The sequence below is a fragment of the Nycticebus coucang genome, unplaced genomic scaffold (genome assembly GCF_027406575.1).
Source record: "Nycticebus coucang isolate mNycCou1 unplaced genomic scaffold, mNycCou1.pri scaffold_49, whole genome shotgun sequence".
In the NCBI taxonomy this organism is placed as follows: Eukaryota; Metazoa; Chordata; class Mammalia; order Primates; family Lorisidae; genus Nycticebus; species Nycticebus coucang.
In genome coordinates this window covers 1,357,696-1,378,811 of record NW_026515580.1, presented here as the reverse complement: position 1 = coordinate 1,378,811, position 21,116 = coordinate 1,357,696, and the positions used below count along the sequence as shown (strand labels likewise).

General features: G+C 44.8%; 1 protein-coding gene across 1 annotated transcript; it reads left to right on the top strand.

Annotated features, from left to right (window-relative positions):
* The first annotated feature begins 17,189 nt into the window (after positions 1 to 17,189).
* Positions 17,190 to 18,128, top strand: LOC128579370 (olfactory receptor 7D4-like). The gene has a single exon (XM_053581501.1). It carries the CDS (start codon positions 17,190 to 17,192, stop codon positions 18,126 to 18,128), a length of 939 nt encoding a protein of 312 aa, XP_053437476.1.
* The last annotated feature ends 2,988 nt before the right edge of the window (positions 18,129 to 21,116 follow it).

Below are 21,116 nucleotides of genomic sequence, written 5' to 3'. Positions count from 1 at the left end.
CATAGAGAGATTGAGGCCTCCGCAGGTTACCTATACCCCAGGCACGGAAGGAGTGCAGAGACTGTGGCTACTCTGAACATCTAAAGACAGGTCGGAGGGAAGAGGGCAACCTCTGACATGAACAGCAGCTGCGGCCAGCACCCCCCCCCCCAGTCAGGCCAGGCCAGATCTCCCTCTGTCACCTCCATGGACTACTCTGTCTTTAATTAGGCCTTCCTGACTCATGGGACCACAGAGCCCAGCCCTCCCTGGGTATGTGAGGTGGGCTGTGTCACGTGATGGATCTGGGCACTCAGCAAGGATGGGCTCATACACCAGGGCCCCAGCAGGTGTCCCTAATGAGCATCTTACTCACCCCAAAGTCAAAGCAGTTGAAGGAGGACCGGAAGTAACTTCTGGGTCCCAGGCCGTACATCTTCAGGGACATCTCTGTGAGGAAGAGACCCAGGAAAACAAACTCCGCAAAGTCTAGGGGAAGTCAGACAAGAGAGGATTACTGCAAGGCCTCCTCCCAGCCTAGATGCAGCCCAGACTGCAGAACACCAGAGCTCTGGGCCTGCCAGGTCTGGTCTGCAGCCCCCATGCTCTGAAATCTCAGCCCAGGACAGGAAGGACAGATTGAGAGGGGCTGGAGAGATGCCTGGCGCAGAGTGGGGGTAAGCTTCCTATGCTGGGGACTCAGAGGGCGGGCTTGGAAGGAGGCTCCTGAGACAGGTTCAGAGACAAGCTCTGGGAGGGTGCTCCTTCCCTCACAAGAGGTCCTGGGGCTGTGGGGCAAAGGCCTAATCCAAGGAGGAGAAACTGGGCCGCATTTTCTGTCTGCCCATTGGGACATTTGGAGGCTCCTCTGGCCCCACTGCAGCATTCTGAATTTCACTTTGTTTGTGCATCTGCCTGCTTGGTGGAGCTCCTTGCCACTTAGGCACCCTAGGCCTGTTCGTTGCCATGATCCCAGAAGGTAGCACCCATTGGGGGCTCAGGGACACTGTCCTTTGCAATGCCAGTGAGACAAGGGGCTCCTACAAGTATGTCAAAAGTGGGGGTAGCCTCATCCCAGGAGTCCACCTGCAGCCCTCCTTAGGCTTTGGGTGAAGCCACTCTGGGACCAGGGGCTGTGTGGGGACTTCAAGGCACATAGACACTCCAGCCCAGCCCACGTAGGAGGAGGGAGGCAGAGAGAGAGAGAAAGCAGTTACTCCAGAAGCTATACAAGGCCACAGATGGCAGGGGACAGCCAGGCTCATCACTGGCCACACCAGGAGCCAGGTACTGCATACAAGAGGCCAAAGGCACCATGGCCTGGGGCTAGGTGGCAGAGGCCAGGAGAGGAGCCAAAACCTAGGGCAAGGCCCCATAAAGAACAAGGCCATGGGAGGGCGCAAAGGGCAAGCTGAGGGTCCTGTCATCTGGTACATGCCATCCCAACCTGCCCAGAGCTCCGAATGCCAGGGTCTCTGTCAAGAGAGGACTGTAAGCAAATAAAGCTGCTCGTGAGACAGCCAGTGGTGGAGCACCCTGAAGCCCGCCTGCACCCACAGCTGTTGTGAGGGCTGTATAGGCCTGGTGGCTTCAGTCAGGGGCACCATGAACGCAGACTCCCCTCACTGTGGCCGAGAACATGGACAGCCGGGCTACCAGGAACAAGTTGCCCACAGCCAGACTAGCCCCTGAGCCAGAAATCACCAGGCACCCCAGCCAGGCATGCAAGGATACCAAGGCCAATAGCCTCCCTGAAGAAGCCAAGGAAGGGGCTGATATCAGAGGCAAGGACACCCATAGACCCTCAGGCAGATCACCAGAACAGGGCTTAGCTCCAAAACAACAGGTGCTGTGCCAGGTCTGTCTCATGAGCTGTGTGAGGCCTCAGGGAGCTCATGAGGCAGCAGGGCCAATAGCTCTCCTGCCTCACCATTTACACCTTGGTTTTGAAACCATGGTAATGCACTGAGGGTGGGTCCTAGAGGACAGGCAGCCAGGGACCACACCTACAAAGTGGCAGCCTTGGGATAGGTACCACAGGAAACCCGCCTCAGGCCAATACACCCTGCCCTTTGAGTCAGCCTCCTTTAGGCTCATGTGTGGTGAAGGACAGAGACGCTCAGTCACAGCAAATGCCCACCCACCTCCAGCCACTGTCCCTCTGTAATACAAGTGAAGCTGGAAACCATGGAGATGACCGAGCAGTAAGTGCCGGTTCCAGCAATCGGCACTTCCAGCCTGTTCTCTGCATGTGGGATGTGTGACCAGACTGTGCAGCCACCTGCTTCCAAGCCTGGGCACTGCTGGTGTCCTCTCACAGAAGGATGGGCCTGGCTAGCTGGGTTGGGAGGAAGCCCCACCACATTCACATTTGCTTGAGCTGAGAACTCAAGCAAAACCCTGAACCCAGTGCTAAGCTAAGTTCCAAGATAGCAAACTATGGGCCCCAGGACTCCTGAATTAGGAGTCAGAGAAAGTATTCAGCATACATCCCTCCCTGGTCATCACCCTCCTGGGAATGGGAGCCAGGGTGCCTTCCAGAAGCTCCCTGGATCCTTCTGCCCCCTTTTCCTATTAGAGCAGGAAGAGATTTCAGTACCAAGTCTGGGGAACTGTGGCCTAGGATCCTACCCATGTCTTCCTAGGCCTATAAGTCTTGTCTCTTTAGTTTGTAAAAACCGTGAAGGTGGAGGCTGGGTCAGTGGCCCCTGGAGAGAGTCTGGGCCAGCCCATCAACACAGCAGAACACTCAGACAGGGCTGAGGGCCAGGACCATTCTTCTCTGAAGTCAGAAGAGGCTCTCCTGGGGCAGCCTAGGTGGCTTCAGGCACACAGGGCCCTCATGAGAGAGCAAGGCCCATGTGGGAGTCCCAATAATGCCCCATCCCCAGCTCAGCTACAGACGCCAAGCAGGGTGAGCACAGCTGACCCCTGGAGAATGGAGAGAATGAAGCACTAACCATAGAACAGAAGACATCAGTGGTTTCTTTGTGTTTTGTAGTCTCACTCTGTCGCCCTGGGTAGAGTGCCATGGCATCATCACAGCTCACAGCAACCTCAAACTCTGGGGCCCAAGTGATTCTACAGCCTCAGCCTCCTGAGTAGATGAGATTACAGGTGCCTGACATAACAACCAGCTAGTTTTTCTCTTTTTAGTAGAGATGGAGTCTCACTTTTGCTCAGGCTGATCTCGAATCCTTTAGCTCAGATGATCCTCCCACCTTAGCCTCCCAGAGCACTAGGATTACAAGTGTGAGCCATGGCCTCAGGTGAGTTTTTTGTCTTTAATCCTCTTTGTGAGGAAGACAACAGAGCTAGACAACTCCACAGGCCACAGAGTCCCACGTGTGGAGGGCTGGCACTGGGACCAAGGTCCCCACCCCCAGTCATCTTCCTCTCTCATCCCTGGGGCTATGGCCAGGGTCAAGATAGGTCATGACTTCAATCCCTGTTACCCATTGAAAGGCTCCAGTCACAGGGGGCAGGGATGCATCCAGGGCCAACCAATCACATAGGAAAATGGAAATAACCCCAAAGGTAGCAACCAGAACAGGTGCCAAGGGTAGGGGCAACAGCCTTGTGGCAGGAAGGAGCATGGCACTGTGGCCCTAGTCTGTAGGTCTAAGCCCTCCAAAGGAGCATAAAGGTCTCTCTGGCCTGGCCTGGCCCTGGCCACCCCACATACCTTCTCCCCTGGGGGCCCAGGCCTCTCGTCCCATTTCACAGTATGCTGAGAAATAGAGGTTCACAGGACGTGGGCAGCCCAGGGATGGGGAGGCCACCTCAGGTCCCAGACACATTCCAGCCTCCAGCAGAGCCCCTGGGGGCTGCCCATGTCTGTGGGACAGTCTGGGCAACACAGGGATCCTGTGAGGGCTCCCAGGTAGAAAGGGGCAGGAGACGTCCAAGTTGCCCATGAGCAGAAGGGGCCCAGCCAGATACATACACAGCGCCGTGGTGAGACGCTGTGGCTGGTTGTAGTGCACCCTGGCCACACACAGTGTGTTCAGGGCCACCACACACAGCACCGCCCAGTAGAAGATCTGAGCCTTCACCACACGCTGGATGAAGAACCGGAACAGCTTCTCCTTCCTCCGGAAGTATGATGAGCTCTCCGTCTTCCCGCTCTTGAGGCTGGCACGGGCGAAGGGAGATCCTGGGGGACAGGGGACTTGCTGAGGGTGTGGGGGACCAGCAGGCCTCAGGACACACACCTGACCCTCCCATGGCACACTCTCACAGACACACCCTTGAGGACACTGGTCCCTAGCCCAGACAGTCATAGATACTTATGCTGATTATCTCTGTGGCCCCCATCTTGCTAGTGAGGGAGCCGAAGGCCTCAGTGATCTCCACGGTTACTGGGTGCCAGATGGGAGTGTTGGACTGGGCCTAGATGATCCACTTCCACTGTCTCTGGTCCCAGCACCCTGCCACTGTCTGCAGGTATCCTGAGCTTTCTGCACCTCCAAGACATAAATCTCCCCAAATCCCACCTCATCAGTTTGGCTGAGGAATTCTGCAGCACCTGGCCCTCCCTCTCTCCCAGTGGCTCAGGGTTCACAGCTAGGGGCCACCTGTTCTTACCCAATTTCCTAGGGCACAGCCAAGTTCACTGTGCACATGTGGCCCATGCCTCCTGCCCACCAAGCCTCAAGCCCTACTCTGATCCAATGCTTGCAGCTCTCCCCTCCTCACATCCAACCATGTGGCCTCCTTGCATTTCCACACACTCTCCCTTCTGCTCTGCCCAGCCCCTCATGGTGGGTCCTTGGCTCCACTCACAGTGGTCTTCACTAAACTGCCCCTGTCACTGTGTCTGCTTACTGACCCACTCTGTGCCCAGCTCCCGCAAAAGCCCCTGAGCTCTGAGAGGACAGGGGCCACATGCCTCTGTTACCATGTGATGGCAAGGCTTCTGATAAAGCATGGTGAGTGGGGCAGGGCCTCCATCGTGCCTGGGATGCTGTGTGTGCCTCTAGGGCTGGCCATGTCCCTGCAGCAGCCTGTGCAGGAACTGCCCGACGTGTGCAGCATGGGCTGGCCACTGTGTCCATGACACAGACAGCTGTGCCTAGCCAAGCGCCTCTCGGGGTGCAAACCCTGTGTGAAGACACAGGTGTGTGAGTGTATCGCTGTGAGCACCTCTGCACATGTCATGTGTGCATGTGCACACCCAGGCGCTCAGCACAATGGAGAATCAGCGGGCTGGGAAAGACAGACTCTGAGGCCTTCAGGGGGACACGTCCACAAGCTGAGCAGCTGTGTCAGACACACAGGGAGACACTGTCATAGGTGGCCTCGGGCCCAGCAAGAGGGTCCAAAGGAGACCACAAGCCAGTCATGGGTGTCCTTGCAGGGCCCTACGGGTGGATTCTTAGTGCTTGGGATGCAAATGCACAGAACACCATCCCCACAGCCCTCTTTCTGTAAAGCCAAGATAGAACCTCACACCATCCACATCCAGACCTCACTGGAAGTAGTCACTTAGTCAGAGCTGACCCACCATGGCCATGCATATGCACTCATCCTCAGAGGAGCAGAGCAGGGTGCAGCGGGGGCAGACGCACAGAGCAGGCCATGTGGGACAAAGCCACACAGGGCCACAGACTGAGCCATGCACTCATAGCCCCCAACACTTGCAGTCACTTGGAACATCAGAGTTACACTCATGCTCAGCCCTGACTCAGCTCACTCTGAAGGCCAGCCAGAAGCCACATGACATGTCCTCAGCACATGCATAGCCACCCATGGAAGGGGGGAAAGGAGCATGCAGACCCCCATGGCCACTGCACCTGGCAGTGAGGGGGCAGCAAGTCCTCCAAGGGAGTCCCCAGCCGTACAGTAAGAGCTAGTCGGTGCCTGCCACAACAAAGGCCTAGTGAGAATGCTGCCTTCTGTGTCTGGCCAGCCATGCCCCACGCACTCATCTGCCTGCACCCACATAGCACACACCCTCCCTTGTCACCATATTTGCACAAAACCACACCTTCCATGGGGTCCCTGAGCCACAGCAGTTCCTTGGTGTGACCATGTGCGATGGAGCGCCAGGGCAGGGACACCCGATAGCAGGACTATTCTGTCCTGCCTGCAGGGAGCCAGCATAACCACTCAACTCACACTCACACTCTGGGACAGACCCAGCAAATTCACAGGCAGACCAGCCAGTGTCCTCAGAGCCACAGAGCCATGTGGCATGGGCCATTTGTTGAGGAAATGGGGAAAGTCAGGCCAGCATCCTGCCAGTATATCCTGGGCCACCAGTGCATTCTGGGCTGGGTGCAGGTACCCAGGACAGCATTTCCCAGTAGGCAGCCCCTGTGTGGCTGAGTCTGCCGTGGACAGCGGCCCCGGCTCAGGTCTTTGCTATTACCCTCTGTAGCAAGTGGGGAGACGTCTATGTCCAGAGCCATGTTCAGGTGGGGAAATCACAAAGGGACCGCACTTCTGCTTTTCAGTCTTTTGCATTTTCCAAGTTTAGTTTAATCAGCACATATTTTTTAATGAAAAACATTATTTCAAGAAAAAAATATTTTCAAGGTAGGGGAAAATCAAGACTGAAACTAACCTATGAATGACAATGAATTGAGCTTTCATGAGAACAAGGCATGACTGCATGCAAACATTTGAGTTCTTTCTATTCTGCCCCCTACATAGGCATTCCATGCCAGGCCTGGACAGGGAACAGAAACAGAGGGCTAAGACCATCCCTGCCCTCAGCAGCCCTTCCAGAGGCCAGTGAGATGACAGACCAGAAAAATGTGCTTTCCTTCAAGCCCAGCTTTGACTCACCAGCAGAGGACACCAAGGAACCCCTCACCTGGGTATGTGACCCTGCACACAGCACACAGCCTAGAGATTTCACGCAGAAAACCCTAACCTCACAGGACTGTGAAGATTGAGTGAAACAACAAAGGGCCTAGTTCACTGGGGCTCAACCCACTTGACATGTGGCCTGCGCCTGGGACATAGCAGTCCTTGGCAACAAGGGAGGGCAGCCAAAGTCACCATGCAGCTCTGAGCACGTGAAAACCCAAGTATGGCTTCTTTTCCTCCCTCTGAGCTCCAAGCCCATCTTGATCTGACAACTTCTGAGTCCAGCCAGAGGTGAAGGCTGGAGCTCTACTGGAAATCCAGGAGGGAAAGTTGACAAGGTCCCAGGAATTCAGGTATAGCACCAAACAGATCAAAGTGAAACTAAAGAGAGAATGAGAAAGGTGTTTTTGAGAAAAAAAATGAATTCCCTTCTAAAACCATTCAGCAGATAAAAGAATAAGAAGGTCACTCTTAAAACCCAAGCTAGAGGGCGGCGCCTGTGGCTCAGTTGGTAGGGCGCCGGCCCCATATACCGAGGGTGGCGGGTTCAGGCCCGGCCCCGGCTGAACTGCAACCAAAAAATAGCTGGGTGTTGTGGCGGGCGCCTGTAGTCCCAGCTACTCGGGAGGCTGAGGCAAGAGAATCGCTTGAGCCCTGGAGGTGGAGGTTGCTGTGAGCTGTGTGAGGCCACGGCACTCTACCGAGGGCCATAAAGTGAGACTCTGTCTCTACAAAAAAAAAAAAAAAAAAAAAAAAACCCAAGCTAGAAGCCTGGAAAATGAAGCACAAGAACATCTCAAGTCTATGGGAGACCATGAGGGAGAACTCACAAGGACAAGGCCAGACCAAGTGGATGAGCAGAAGACCAAGGAGAGGAGATGAAAGCAATGGACAGATGGAAGAAGGGGGCTCTGAGGAGGGGCTGGACCCACAGATGAGGCCCTGGGATCTGCAGCAGGCACAGAACAAGCTCCCAAGGAGGGAGAAGAGTCCGGCAGCCCCTAGCACCTTGTCTTCAACAGGGAACAGAGACAGGGTAATGTTTACGGCACTGAGATGTGCCAGGATCTTGCTCCACAGTAAGGACCAAGGAGGGATGCTTGAGCATAAGCCAGAAGCTAAAAGTCCACCACCGGTGTAGTCCATCCAGTGACAGATGAGAGGAAGGGACTGACCAGGCCACAGGATGCCAGTCTACAGAGGAACTGACTCCCACTGAGCATGGTTGGAGTGGAGAGAAAACGTGAAGGCAAATTGCACCCTGATGGCTGTTAAGGGCTCTTGCACTTGGGGGGAGGGTGTGGCCACTCTAAGGTACTACTAAGAGTCTAGAACTAAAAAACACTAAACTGGCCCAAACCAAGAGAGGGGATAGAGTATTACAAAGATCATATCTTACTGGATTGGGGGTAGGGGCAGAAGAAGGGGAAATAGAGCAAATTAGTAATGGAAATAATGCATCTTGGTGATAAAGATAGTAAAGAAACAAATAAATACTGAAGGAAAATGTTCCTAATTATGAGAGTGGGGAAGCGAAGATAACCCTTTGTGGAACAGGAGAGTGAGAGAGAAATGATGAATAACAAGCTGATCAGAGCTGAACAAGTGAAGCTGAAAGGCAGGGACAGCAGCACTGGGACACTCAACAGGGCTGGGAGCAGGGATGGCATGCAGCAACCTTGAAGCAACAAGCACAGTAGCAGATCAAGTGCTTCACACGTCAGGGACAGCAGCACAGGGACACTCAGCAGGGACAGCAGGATAGCAGCACAAGTCACATGCGGCAGGGACAGCAGCAGGGATGGCAGCACCAGGACACGCAGCAGGGACAGCTGCAGGGACGGCATGGACGGCAGCACAAGTGACACGCAGCAACCAGGAAGCAACAAGCACAGGAGCAGATCGAGCGCTTCACATGTCACTGAATCAAGACAGGCTAAATGCTCACATTAGAAATAGACCAGACAACAGGGTTAAAAAAAGCAAACTCAAAAATATGATTTACAAGAACACTTAAAATGAAAGGGCAAGAAAGGTACCAGGTAAATGCAAGCTAAAAACCAAGAACAGAGACAGCAACAAAAAGTAGCAGTGCCACATGACAGCAGACAGATGAGGTGTCTACAGAGAGACTGACCAGGCCACAAGATGCCAGACAGGCAGGGTGTGTACAGAGGGACTGATCAGGCCACAGGACACCAGACAGGTGGAGAGTCTACAGAGGGACTGACCAGGCCACAAGATGCCAGATAGGCAGGTTGTCTACAGAGGGACTGACCAGGCCACAGAACACCAGACAGGCAGGGTGTCTACAGAGGGACAGACCAGGCCATGAAACACCAGAGAGGCAGGGTGTGTACAGAGGGACTGACCAGGCCACAGGACACCAGACAGGCAGGGTGTATACAGAGGGACTGACCAGGCCACAGGACACCAGACAGGCAGGGTGTGTACGGCGTGGATGTGGAGAAAAGGGCACACTTCTGCATGCTGGTGGGAATGCACACTAATACATTCCTTCTGGAAGGATGTTTGGAGAATACTTAGAGACCTAAAAATAGACCTGCCATTTGATCCTATAATTCCTTTACTAGGTTTATACCCAGAAGACCAAAAATCACAATATAACAGAGACATCTGTACCAGAATGTTTATTGTAGCCCAATTCATAATTGCTAAGTCATGGAAGAAGCCCAAGTGCCCATCAATCCATGAATGGACTAGCAAATTGTGGTACATGTATACCATGGAATATTATGCAGCCTTAAAGAAAGATGGATACTTTACCTCTTTCATGTTTACATGGATGGAGATGGAATTTATTCTTCTTAGCAAAGTATCTCAGGAATGGAAGAAAAATTATCCAATGTACTCAGCCTTACTATGAAGCTAATTTATAGCTTTTACATGAAGGCTATAACCCAACTATAGCACAAGAATATGGGGAAGGGCTAAGGGAGGGGAAGGGAGGGGGGAGTTTTGGGTGGAGGGAGGGTAATGGGTGGGGCTACACCTACGGTGCATCTTAGAATGGGTACAGGTGAAACTTACTAAATGCAGAATACAAATGTCTGCATACAATAACTAATAAAATGCCGTGAAGGCTACGTTGAACAGTTTAATGAGAATATTTCAGATTGTATATGAAACCAGCAAATTTTACCCCTTGATTACACTAATGTACACAGCTATGATTTAACAATAAAAAAGAGTACAAGCCCTGAAATACACATGAATTCTACAAAAATGATTCTCTAAATATGGTCTCTGCCTGAGCAGCAGTAGGAACTTGTTAGGAAAGCAAGCCTTGGCCCAGACCCAGATCTACTGCATCAGAAACTGCATTGGATGGGCATCCATGCATTGGTCTTTAACAAGTCCTGCAGGTTCTAATGCTTGCTGAGGAGTAAGAACAACTACAAAAAATGGAGTTTCTGGTCTCTTGCCCAATAGACTCTGGACTAGAGGATCTATGTCTATTGTATTCAATACTAATATGAAATCAATAGATAAACAACTGCATATCTATAGGAGAGAAAAACACAATTAAACTCAAATGGAGGGATAAGGGAGAGAAGGGTCGGGGGAGAGAGGAGGGAGGAGGACTGATGTGTTGAGAGATAATTGAAGGATATACTGTAGCCAGGGTGAAAGTCTCAACTATAACTTGAACTTTACATAACATCTAAAAAATATAACATAATCATTCATACCCTCATAATAATCTGAAATAAATTTTTAAAAGAAGTTCTTCTTGAGGGAAGCAAATTGGATAACTTTTTCTTCTGTTGAAATGACTAACAAAAGGTGCACAGGAAAATCTTTGACATTTGCTGTAGACAGAGGAACATTTGTTGATATTAGGGCTTCATTTATCACCTCCAATGAGAAAGATGGGAAATAATAATTTAGCTAGAGTGAGTTTAATAGTGAATATTAATGAAATATAGACTAGAAATATAAACAAACTATATAGTTTTTCAGAGATGGAAAGAGGAAAGATAAAGCATACTGTAAACAAATTATGAAATACATTGAATGGCTTTACAGAAAGTGTTTAAATTGAATATATGGAGACCTGATTAATTTCAAAGAGAATGTGTATAATAAATGAAGGCATTGGAACAGTGAGGAAATATCAGGCCCAAGTTTTTCAAAAAATTATATATACTGTGAATCAAAGAAATATCATAATATAGTGCAAAATGGTTATACAGAATACATAGTTCCACACACAAAAAAAAAGGTTGGAAGTAGAAGTGTCCTTGCATAATGTTAGTTCCAGAAAGCCACATGGGAACTTAGTGCTTCGGGTCTCTGCTAACCTGGTGTTTGCAGAAGTGACAATACAGTGTGGGGTGTAACAGTTCCCACAGACCTCTGAGTGTTGTGACCCTGGGTGAAGCAGTCTTCTTTAGCTGAAGTATATTCTCTAAGAAGGTAAAGGCTGAAGGCTGTCAGATGTCCATACCACTCATTCTAATTCTGAGATGGATTAGTGGACTATGCAGCACAGCATTCATTACACTCCACCCCTTTGGCCATTTGGATGTACTTCTTCATGTAAGTTCAGGGAGTGGCAACTTCATGGTCATTATTTAGGGAAGAAAGGTCAATAGGATGAAATACTTCTTAGAGCACTGACAATAGGTCAGAATTTAGCCTCTTCTCCTGAAGATCACCTCAAGATCACACTGAAATATGGTGTCTTCATCCTCCACTGTCTGCTCTCAATGCCACTCAGCCCTGCATAACCTCTGCTAGTGGGTATGATTGACACAGTAGGTGGAGCTTGTTCTTCATCCCTCAGTGTTCTGATCCTGGTCATTACATCATTTTCTTTTCATGTTATGGCTGCTACATTTCACCATTTATTGTCAAAATTGACAAACAGACTATCATCAGTGCCTAGATGAATCAACTGCATGCCAGAACTGTCTCCACTTCTGCTGTGATACACCCCTATTGCATGGGTCATATTAAATTCCAGATCTATAATATTAAATGACATGGGAGAAAACACCTTCAATGTGGATCTATGGAATGTCTTAGGAGAAGAATCACAATACAGACCCCAGGGATTCTATAACAAGGCTATTCTCTCCATAAAGAATGGGGGGTGGGGCCTTAGTGTGTGTCACACTTTATGGGGGCAAGACATGATTGCAAGAGGGACTTTACCTAACAATTTCAATCAGTGTAACCTGGCTTATTGTACCCTCAATGAATCCCCAACAATAAAAAATAATAATAATGAAAAAAAAAAAAGAATGCTCATATGTCATGGAGAACTAGTTCCTCGTTTGTTACTGAGTCATATAGATGTGAGGTGTTTAACCACAGGGTACCCAGTAACCTCATTTCCAAAACATACCATTACAAGACTGGTTTCATGGCCATACTGCCCATTCTAATTCTGAGATGAATTAGTGGACTATGCACTAATTAGTGCACATTTGCACTAATGACTGATTTTACTAAGTCATAAATTCAGATAGATATAGTACTATTATATGGAGTTTTAATGGTCCATTAGATATCAAACTGAGGTGTGTGTGAGCCACATGACCAGATAGTGCAGATGTTAGAATCATCCACTATTACTAAATCAACATTACTATTTTAGTCTGAACCTATTTTCTGTTGGGGTCAAGAGGTATCCTGTACTAGTAATACAGAGGATAAAAATTTTTGACTTTGATTTACAGATAGATTGGTATGGAGTGTTGATAAAGCCAAAATTGGACCACATATTCATTATAAACATCCTTGGTATCCTTGGAATGAAAGACACATGAACTGTATCTAATATGACTGGAATTGCAAGCAGGAGATCTGGTCATCCAATTTGTGTACAAGATAAAGTGGGTTAAGGTGGCAAGGCCATCTGGTCAAGGGCTTTGAACATAAATGAATAGAAGAGTGGAGACAGGCATGGGAGGACATGGAGGAAAAAAACAAGAAACATGAATTTTTTTTTTGGTTTCCTAAGTCATAGAAGATGATTGGAAAAACAGGTAAGCACTTCTTGAGCCATGTAAGGTTGCATCAGCCACCTGATGGAAGGATGGACAATTAACCGTGTGGCTGTGGTGAAAGAGATAGCAGAGCTCAAGGAAGTGAAAAAGTTATTCAAGAAGCTTCAAAATACAGCAGAGTCCCTCAGTAATAGAGTTGAGCAAGCAGAAGAAAGAATTTCTGAAGTTGAATACAAGGGTTTTAAATAATACCAAGCATTCAAAGAGGCAGAAAAAAAGAAAACAAGAGCAGAACATTAACTGTGAGAGTTGTAGGATCATTCCAAAAGTTCAAACATCTGAATTGTAGGGATTCCTGAAAGAGAAGAGGATGGTCCTAAAGGCACAGATGTTCTACTCCAAGATATTATGGAGGAGAATTTCTGAAGCATTATAAGACATACAGAAAATCAGATAGTAGATAGTTTCAGAACCCCCAGCACAACTCAATTCAAACACAATATCTCCTAGACACATTGTAATTAAGGTTGCCAGAGTTAATATGAAGGAGAAAATCCTGCAAGCAGCCAGACATAAGAAAAACATTACCTACAAAGGGAGAAATATTAGGATGCCCACATATATTTTAGCTGAAATATCTCGGGCTAGAAGAGGATGGTTATCTTCTTCAACCTTCTAAAACAAAACAACTTTCAGCCTAGGATCCTGTATCTAGCTAAACTGAGATTTATTTGTGATGGAGAAATCAAATATCTTACTGACACATCAACATTTTGAGAAATTTGCCAAAACTAAACCAACTCCCCAGGACATACTCAGACCCATTTCCCACAATTACAGGCACAAAGGTTTACCAGCAAAGTAAAGTCACCGAGAATTTAAACAAAAAACCTTAATTCTACATTGGTGAAAGTGTTAAAAAATATGCAGTGGACCTTTGAAAAACAGGACAGCCAAAACACTACAACACTTATAAATTCTGTCAATTAATGTGAATGGCTTATATTCTCCTCTGAGAGACACAGGTTGTCTAAAGGATAAAAAAACTCAAGCCAGGTATCTGTTTCCTACAAGAGACTCATTTTACCTTACAGTATAAAACAAGATCCATGGTGAAGGGATAAGCATCTCTAATACAAGTAAATGGAAATCAGAATGAAACAGGGGTAGAAATTTTATTTGCAGATATAATAGGATTTAAACAAACAAAGATAAGGAAAGACAAGCACTATGTATTTGTCACTATGTATTTGTCAAGGGAAACAAGCAACATGAAGCAATTTGAATAATTAACATTTGTGTGTTCTACCTAAATGCTCTTCAATTTATAAAACAGATATGAAAATTTTGATATTTTCCTGCATTATAATAGTTGGAGATTTTAACACTCGTTTGGCAGTTCTGGATAAATCCTCCAAGAAGAAATTTATCAAAGAAATAATGGACTTAAACTTGACATTAGAACAAATGGACTTAACAGACATTTAGAGAACGTTTCATTCTAATAAAACTGAATATACATTCTTCTCCTCAGCCCACAGATCATCCTCCAAAACTGATCATATTTTAGGACAAAAATCTAACTTCAACGTATTTGAAAGAATAGAAATTATTCCTTGTGTCTTCTCAGACCACCGCAGAATAAAAATTGAACTCAATAACAGCAGAAGTCTTTATACTCAAACAAAATAATAGAAAATAAATAATTTAGGATGAATGATAGCTGAGTCAAACATGAGACAAAGAAGGAAATCATCAGTTTTGAAACAAAATAATAATGGAGACACAAATTATCAAAACCTGTGAGATACTGCAAAGACAGGTCTTAGAGGAGTAATTTATAACTTAGAAGCCTTCATCAAGAAAACAGAAAGTGAGAAATTCAACAACATAGAGGGTCATTTCAAGCAACAGGGAAAGGAAGAAAAATCCAAGCCAAAACACAGCAGAAGAAAAGAAATAATGAAAATTAGAGCTGTATTAAATGAAATTGAAAACAAAAGAATCATTCAGAAGATCAATGAAATGGAAAGCTGCTTTTAGGAATGATTAATTAAATTAATAAATCCTTGGCTAGCCTGACCAGAAATAGAAAAGTAAAGTCTCTAATAATGTCAATCAGAAATGATAAATGGGACATAAGAATAGATACCACAGAAATTAAAAAATCCTCAATGTTCATGACAAAAAAACTCTATTCTCAGAAATATGAAAATCTGAAGGAAATCTGTCACCTTTCTAGACTCAAGAAGAAAAAATTACAAATTTGGAATAGACCTATATCCAGTGCTGAAATAACATCAAGAATACAAAATCTCTCAAAAAATAAAAGTCCGGGACCAGATGATTTCAGATCACAATTCTACCAAACTTTCAAAGAGGAACCAGTACCTATATTACATAACCTTTTCCAAAGCATAGCATAGCAGAGAGATGATTCCTGAGTTTTGTTGCTTATAGAAATTAAACTTTTCTTAGGGGAAACCTTGTGACTTTTAAATAAAACCAAAGGAAGAAGAGTTACTCCTTAGGGGAAATACATCCAGCTTTCTCTATTACGGTCTTTGTAGACACAAAATTGACTGGAAAGTTTGAATTCTGCTGTCACCTTTGTATCCTAAGGGAGGCAAACGGTTTGAAGAGTGCAGAGACAATAGAACAATTCATTTAATGAGTCACTCTGGGAATGCAACTCTTGAGACACAAGAAATGTTAAACATGCCCCTGCTGGCCCCCACCTGTAATTCTTTGATTTCTGATTGTGTGAAAACCCAGGAGGGCTTCCCAGGGAAAGACTTTGGAGAAAAATAAATCTTCAGTGACACCAGCAGAGACAGTCAGTGTGAGCTGGGGGGCTGGTGGAGAAAAAAGAAAGAAAAGTGGGCACAGGCTTTGCCTTTACAGCAATGAGATGGGGACAGTTCTGCAGGTATTTAATCTATGAGGGTACAATCTCTATCCTTGGAAGATAAGATAATTTGAGACTGGTCTTTTCCCACTCTCCTTCAGTTTCCTGTTCTTTCTTTATGGAATTGACAATAGAATCTCTTTCTAGTAAGAGCTAGAAATGGCCATTTCTAGAATGTATCATTTCCTGGACAGTATTTAGAGTTTCTCCTGTCTCCTAAACATTGTAGGTTCCTGCTAGATTTCCTTGATCCAAACATTCATTCGTTAACTACTGTTTAAGGACTTCTTATTCACCAGGTATTGGATGTGCTGTTTTTAATTTGATCACATTTTAAAATTTACTTCCCTATTACTAAAATCACTGAATAGTTCCTATATGTTGTCATCATCAGTGTTTATTAAAGTGTGCAAAATATGATGGAAAAATATACTTATTTTTGACACTTGGCACTCAGGCCTTTCCTTTGACCATTCACCAATCTCTTTAAATGTTTGGGAGAATACTGAACAATATAATTTAAAGTAGTCTGTGTTTCCCTAATCATAAATGTTGCACAATTGTTCTAATATGTTAATGTAGGATATAATGTTACCTGTGGGTTTTAAATCACCATTCTTTACTTGGTTCAGAAGTTGCCTGTGTACTTTTGTGTATGTCTGAAGATTCTCTGCCCTGCCTGCTAACTGCAGAAATGGTTATTCCATATTCTCAAACACATTTTTTTCCTTGTGATTGTGAATCTACTTATGAACCTGTATGTGTGCTATTCTTTTTTTTATTTTATTTTTTATTATTAAATCATAACTGTATACATTGATATGATCATGGGGCATCATACATTTGCTTCATAGACCATTTGAGAAGGCTATGTTAACCATTGTGATGAAAATGTGTGCTATTCTATGTTAACAAACATTATAAGACAAACTATTTATTTATTTATTTATTTATAAGACAAACTATTTATTGAGATTATTTGTACAAAAAGCTAGTCTTAAACCTCACACATGAGGTATACTAATGAATATATATTTAGAAAAATAACAAGATCCTAAGAGGTTACTTTCATATCAATAGGAAATGTCACATCACAGAAAAAGGAGTGAGTTGAAAATCCATGTGATAATCACCATTGGAGACCCAGTAGAATAAAAGGATTCTGAAAAAATGGATTATGAAAAAAAAAAAAGATGGGCTATGACTGCAATAACTTGAAAGATTCTATCAAGGAAGAAATTGGTTAATGACAAGAGGTTTAATATGAGAATCAAATCTAGTGAGTAGATGAGAAAATAGAGGGATTGCTGCTAATTGGAAGGAAGTCTGAGAAATTCTTCACATTTCAAATACAAGTGGCCTCCTGCTCAACAAAGTGAATACAGTCTTTGAAAAGACTCTACTGACTGTGAAGAATCATTATACTGTGATAACTAGCCAAGGTGTAACCTGGCATTTTATAAAATGTTCCATTTATCTTCCTCCCTGACAGACACACTACTAGCTACATGGAAGCAGAAAAACACACAGAAGTATCACAATTCCTCCTCATGGGCCTCTCAGAAGATCCTGAACTGCAGCCCCTTCCCTCTGGGCTGTTCTTATCCATGTACCTGGTCACAATGCTCGGGAATCTGCTTGTACTCCTGGCTATATGCTCTGACTCTCACCTGCACACCCCCATGTACTTCTTCCTTTCCATCCTTTCCTTGGCTGACATCTGTTTTACCTCCACCATGATTCCAAAGATGTTAGTGAACATCCAAACGCAAAGCAAAGACATCTACTACATAGGATGCCTCACTCAGATGTATTTTGTAATGATGTTTGGTGGACTGGATAATTTCCTGCTGACTGTGATGGTCTATGACTGGTTTGTAGCCATCTGCCACCCTCTTCACTATATGGTCATCATGAACCCCTACCTCTGTGGCCTCCTGGTTCTGATGCCTTTATTCATCATGTCTCTGGTTGCCATGGTTCATGTTCTACTGATCACAAGACTGACCTTCTCTGTAGGCACTGAAATCCCACATTTCTTCTGTGAAATGGCTCATCTCCTCAAGATGACCTGCTCTGATCCCCTCGTTGATACCATCATATTGTATGTGTCAAATGTGTTTCTGGGTGTGTTTCCTGTCATGAGGATCCTATTCTCTTATTCTCAGATATTCTCCTCTTTAATGAGGTTGTCATCCATGGCAGGCAAGTATAAAGCATTTTCCACCTGTGGGTCTCACCTCTGTGTGGTCTGCTTGTTCTATGGAACAGGAATTGGGGTCTACCTGAGTTCTTCTGGGACACATTCTTCCCAGAGAACTTCTATTGTCTCAGTGATGTACACAGTGGTCACCCTCATGCTGAATCCCTTCATCTACAGCCTGAGTAATAAGCATGTGAAGGGGGCCCTGGGAAGACTTCTCATCAGAACAGCCTCTTGCCTGTGACACATAGATCACTGGTTCAGAACTCAGTGGACATTGTGGTCCTCAAAGGCAAATGTGAATTTCCATATCCTTGTTGTGTTTCTCCTTTTAATGATATGGTTCTTTTGTTTTTTTGCCAAAGCAACCAGTTCTCTGCTTTTTTACATTTTTGTTTTTGTTAAACAAATGACTCAGTAATTTAATATCTCTCCTGTATAACTGGGCCTTAAAGTGCTAAGTTTAGTAAGTTTTCATAGAGCCATTCCTGAGATTTATAACTTGACAAAAGGATTTCATATTGGATACTGGTGCAGTTTTCTGAAAAATTGTCCTCTTTCCTGTTACTTTTCTTCTCTAATTTATATGTGCTCTTGCTATTTATGAAATAAATGTAATAAAAATGACAATACTGAAAGCTGTAGTCTTCCTCTACCAGAATTCTGCTTGTTGCTTTACATGTATGAAAATAATTCTAAAAGCGTGCCTTTGAGATTTTGTTATGTGGGCTGCTCTTACTGGAATTAGATGATATCTCAAAGTGGTTTTGATTTGCATTTCACTGATGATTAAAGATGATGAGCAGTTTTTATATGTCTGTAGGCCATGCACTTTTCTTCTTCAGTGAAGATTCTGTTCAAGTCTCTTGCCCACAATGAAATGGGATCATTTGTTCTTTTCTTATTAATAAGTTTGATTTCTCCATGGATTCTGGTTATCATACCTTTGTCAGAAACATATGGATTTAGATAAAAGGGAACACTTCTGCACTTTTGGTGGAAAGCTAATACTGTAAGCTAATACAGTCCTTTTGGAAAGAAGTTTGGAGAACACTTAGGGATCTAAAAGTAGACCTGCCATTTGACCCTGCAATTCGTATACTAGGTGCATATCCAAAAGACAAAAAATCACTATGTAACAAAGATATTTGCACCAGATTGTTCGCTGCAGTTCAATTAATAATTGCCAAGTCATGGAAGAAGACCAAGTGTCAATCCACCTATGAATTGATTAATAAACTGTGGTATATGTATACCATGGAATACTACGTAGCCTTAAAAAAGATGGAGACTTTACCTCCTTTTTGTTTACATGGATGGAGCTGTAACATATTCTTCCTAGTAAAGCATCTCAAGAATGGAAGAAAAAGTATCCAATGTTCTCAGTACTTTTATGAAACCAATTTATAATCATTCACACTTTTGTATGAAAGATAAATCACAACTAGAGACCAGGATGTAGAAGGGAAGATGAGGGGGATGGGAGGGGAGTGAGGAGGGTTGATGGAGGAAGGGTAAATGGTGGGGCCACACCTATGGAGCATATTTCAAGGGTATGTGTCATATCTAAGTATAGAATATAGATGTCTTAAAATAATAATTAAGTAAATGAAGTGAATCTCTATATTAACAAATTTGATCTAAGCATTCCAAATTGTATATAAAAGCAGAACATTGTACTCCATAAATGGATTAATGTGTAAATGATCTATGTGTATATGACTTAATAAATAATAAAAGAAAAAAGAAAAAATGGTCAGTGGCATAGACAACTGTATAACTGGCAATCATTTCTATTCTAATCACCTTTCCCCTTCAATTCCTAATAAACATTTTTGGTAGATGTTGCTGGCCTCCATCACTGGGGAAAAAAAAAAAAAGAAAAATAATAAATATGAGAGCCATCAATAAGTATGCTGAGTATGCAATTTCTTTTGCATCTAATAGAAATATTCTCCCTTAAAAAATAACAAAAAAAAAACAAACAAACAGACAAAAAAAAAAAACGAAACATGCCTTTGAGAGTTTTCACACATTTTTCAATTTCTCCAAGGAAGAGGCTGAGTTACGATGGACTATGACCCTGCACTGAGTCCACACTCTTGTTTGCTGCACTGCTTTTCATAAAAACAGTGATGATGGGTGTGGAGCAAGATAGTGAACCCAAAGAATTGTTCAACTGAGCTGTACGAAAATGTCTGGGGAAAAAGAGAAAACCCAACCATACTTGGCGTGGGGGAAATTATCCAGAGTCATAGCTCAGGGAGCACAGCCAGGAGGGAGTGAGCTGGATACAGCATATGATCCCAAGTGGTGGAAATGTTATAAATTAGGCAGGTGATTTCTATCAGCTTGGATCGGCTGGACTCCCACAAAGGTGTGGAAGGGAGGAAGACTATCAGGGTTTTTCAATTGTTGGGGGAACTATGCATTGAGTGGAAATCTTGGAAGGGAGGGGGACTTGAACATATAGTAACTACATTTGAACACTGATTGGAGTGGATTTGCCATAGGTTTGATGGCTGGTGAGGCAGCCATAATGAGAAGGTCTCAGTGGCCAGTGGTCTCCCATTGTGGGAAGGTCATGAGAAGGTCTTAGAAAGTGCCTAAAGCACAGCCATCTTAATTCCACCTGGAAGGATTATAAATCCACTCCTGGGACAGGCTAAGGGACTCTGTGTACCCCTTAGGAACTGAAGTCAGGGGGCACAGTGAGACCTCCCCTGAAAGGTTCTTGTGAGCTTTAAAAGCCCAGCCTTGCAGGATGAGAATGCTGAAGAAACAATCAGACGATCAATGAAGGCAACTAAGTTTGGAATAAAGAACATAGGGGTTGCTGGTGGTGCTCTCTGTCTCCTAAGAAAACCATAGCATCACCTGGTGTCCTGGTGACATATTGCAAAATATTGTCATCAAGAACAAGGATTTCTGTTTATTTGGCCATGAGAAAAATTTGGGTTTTCTCAGGCTGAGGCCATTTCAAGACCAAAGCTCTGAGACGAGGGAATTTGAAAGAAGGGAGGCAGTGAGAAGGGAAAAGGAGGACAAGAAAGTGAACAAGAAGAAAGAACACATGAGGAGGAACCAACAGAACAATTGGTGCAACATAAAAATGCAAAACAGAGGAACTCCCTAATGGGAGTTCTTGGAGAGGTATCTACTGCAGAAGACTCTACCTATTAATAATTAATGGACTTTACAGAAAGGGAATTTAAAATATAGACAATAAAAG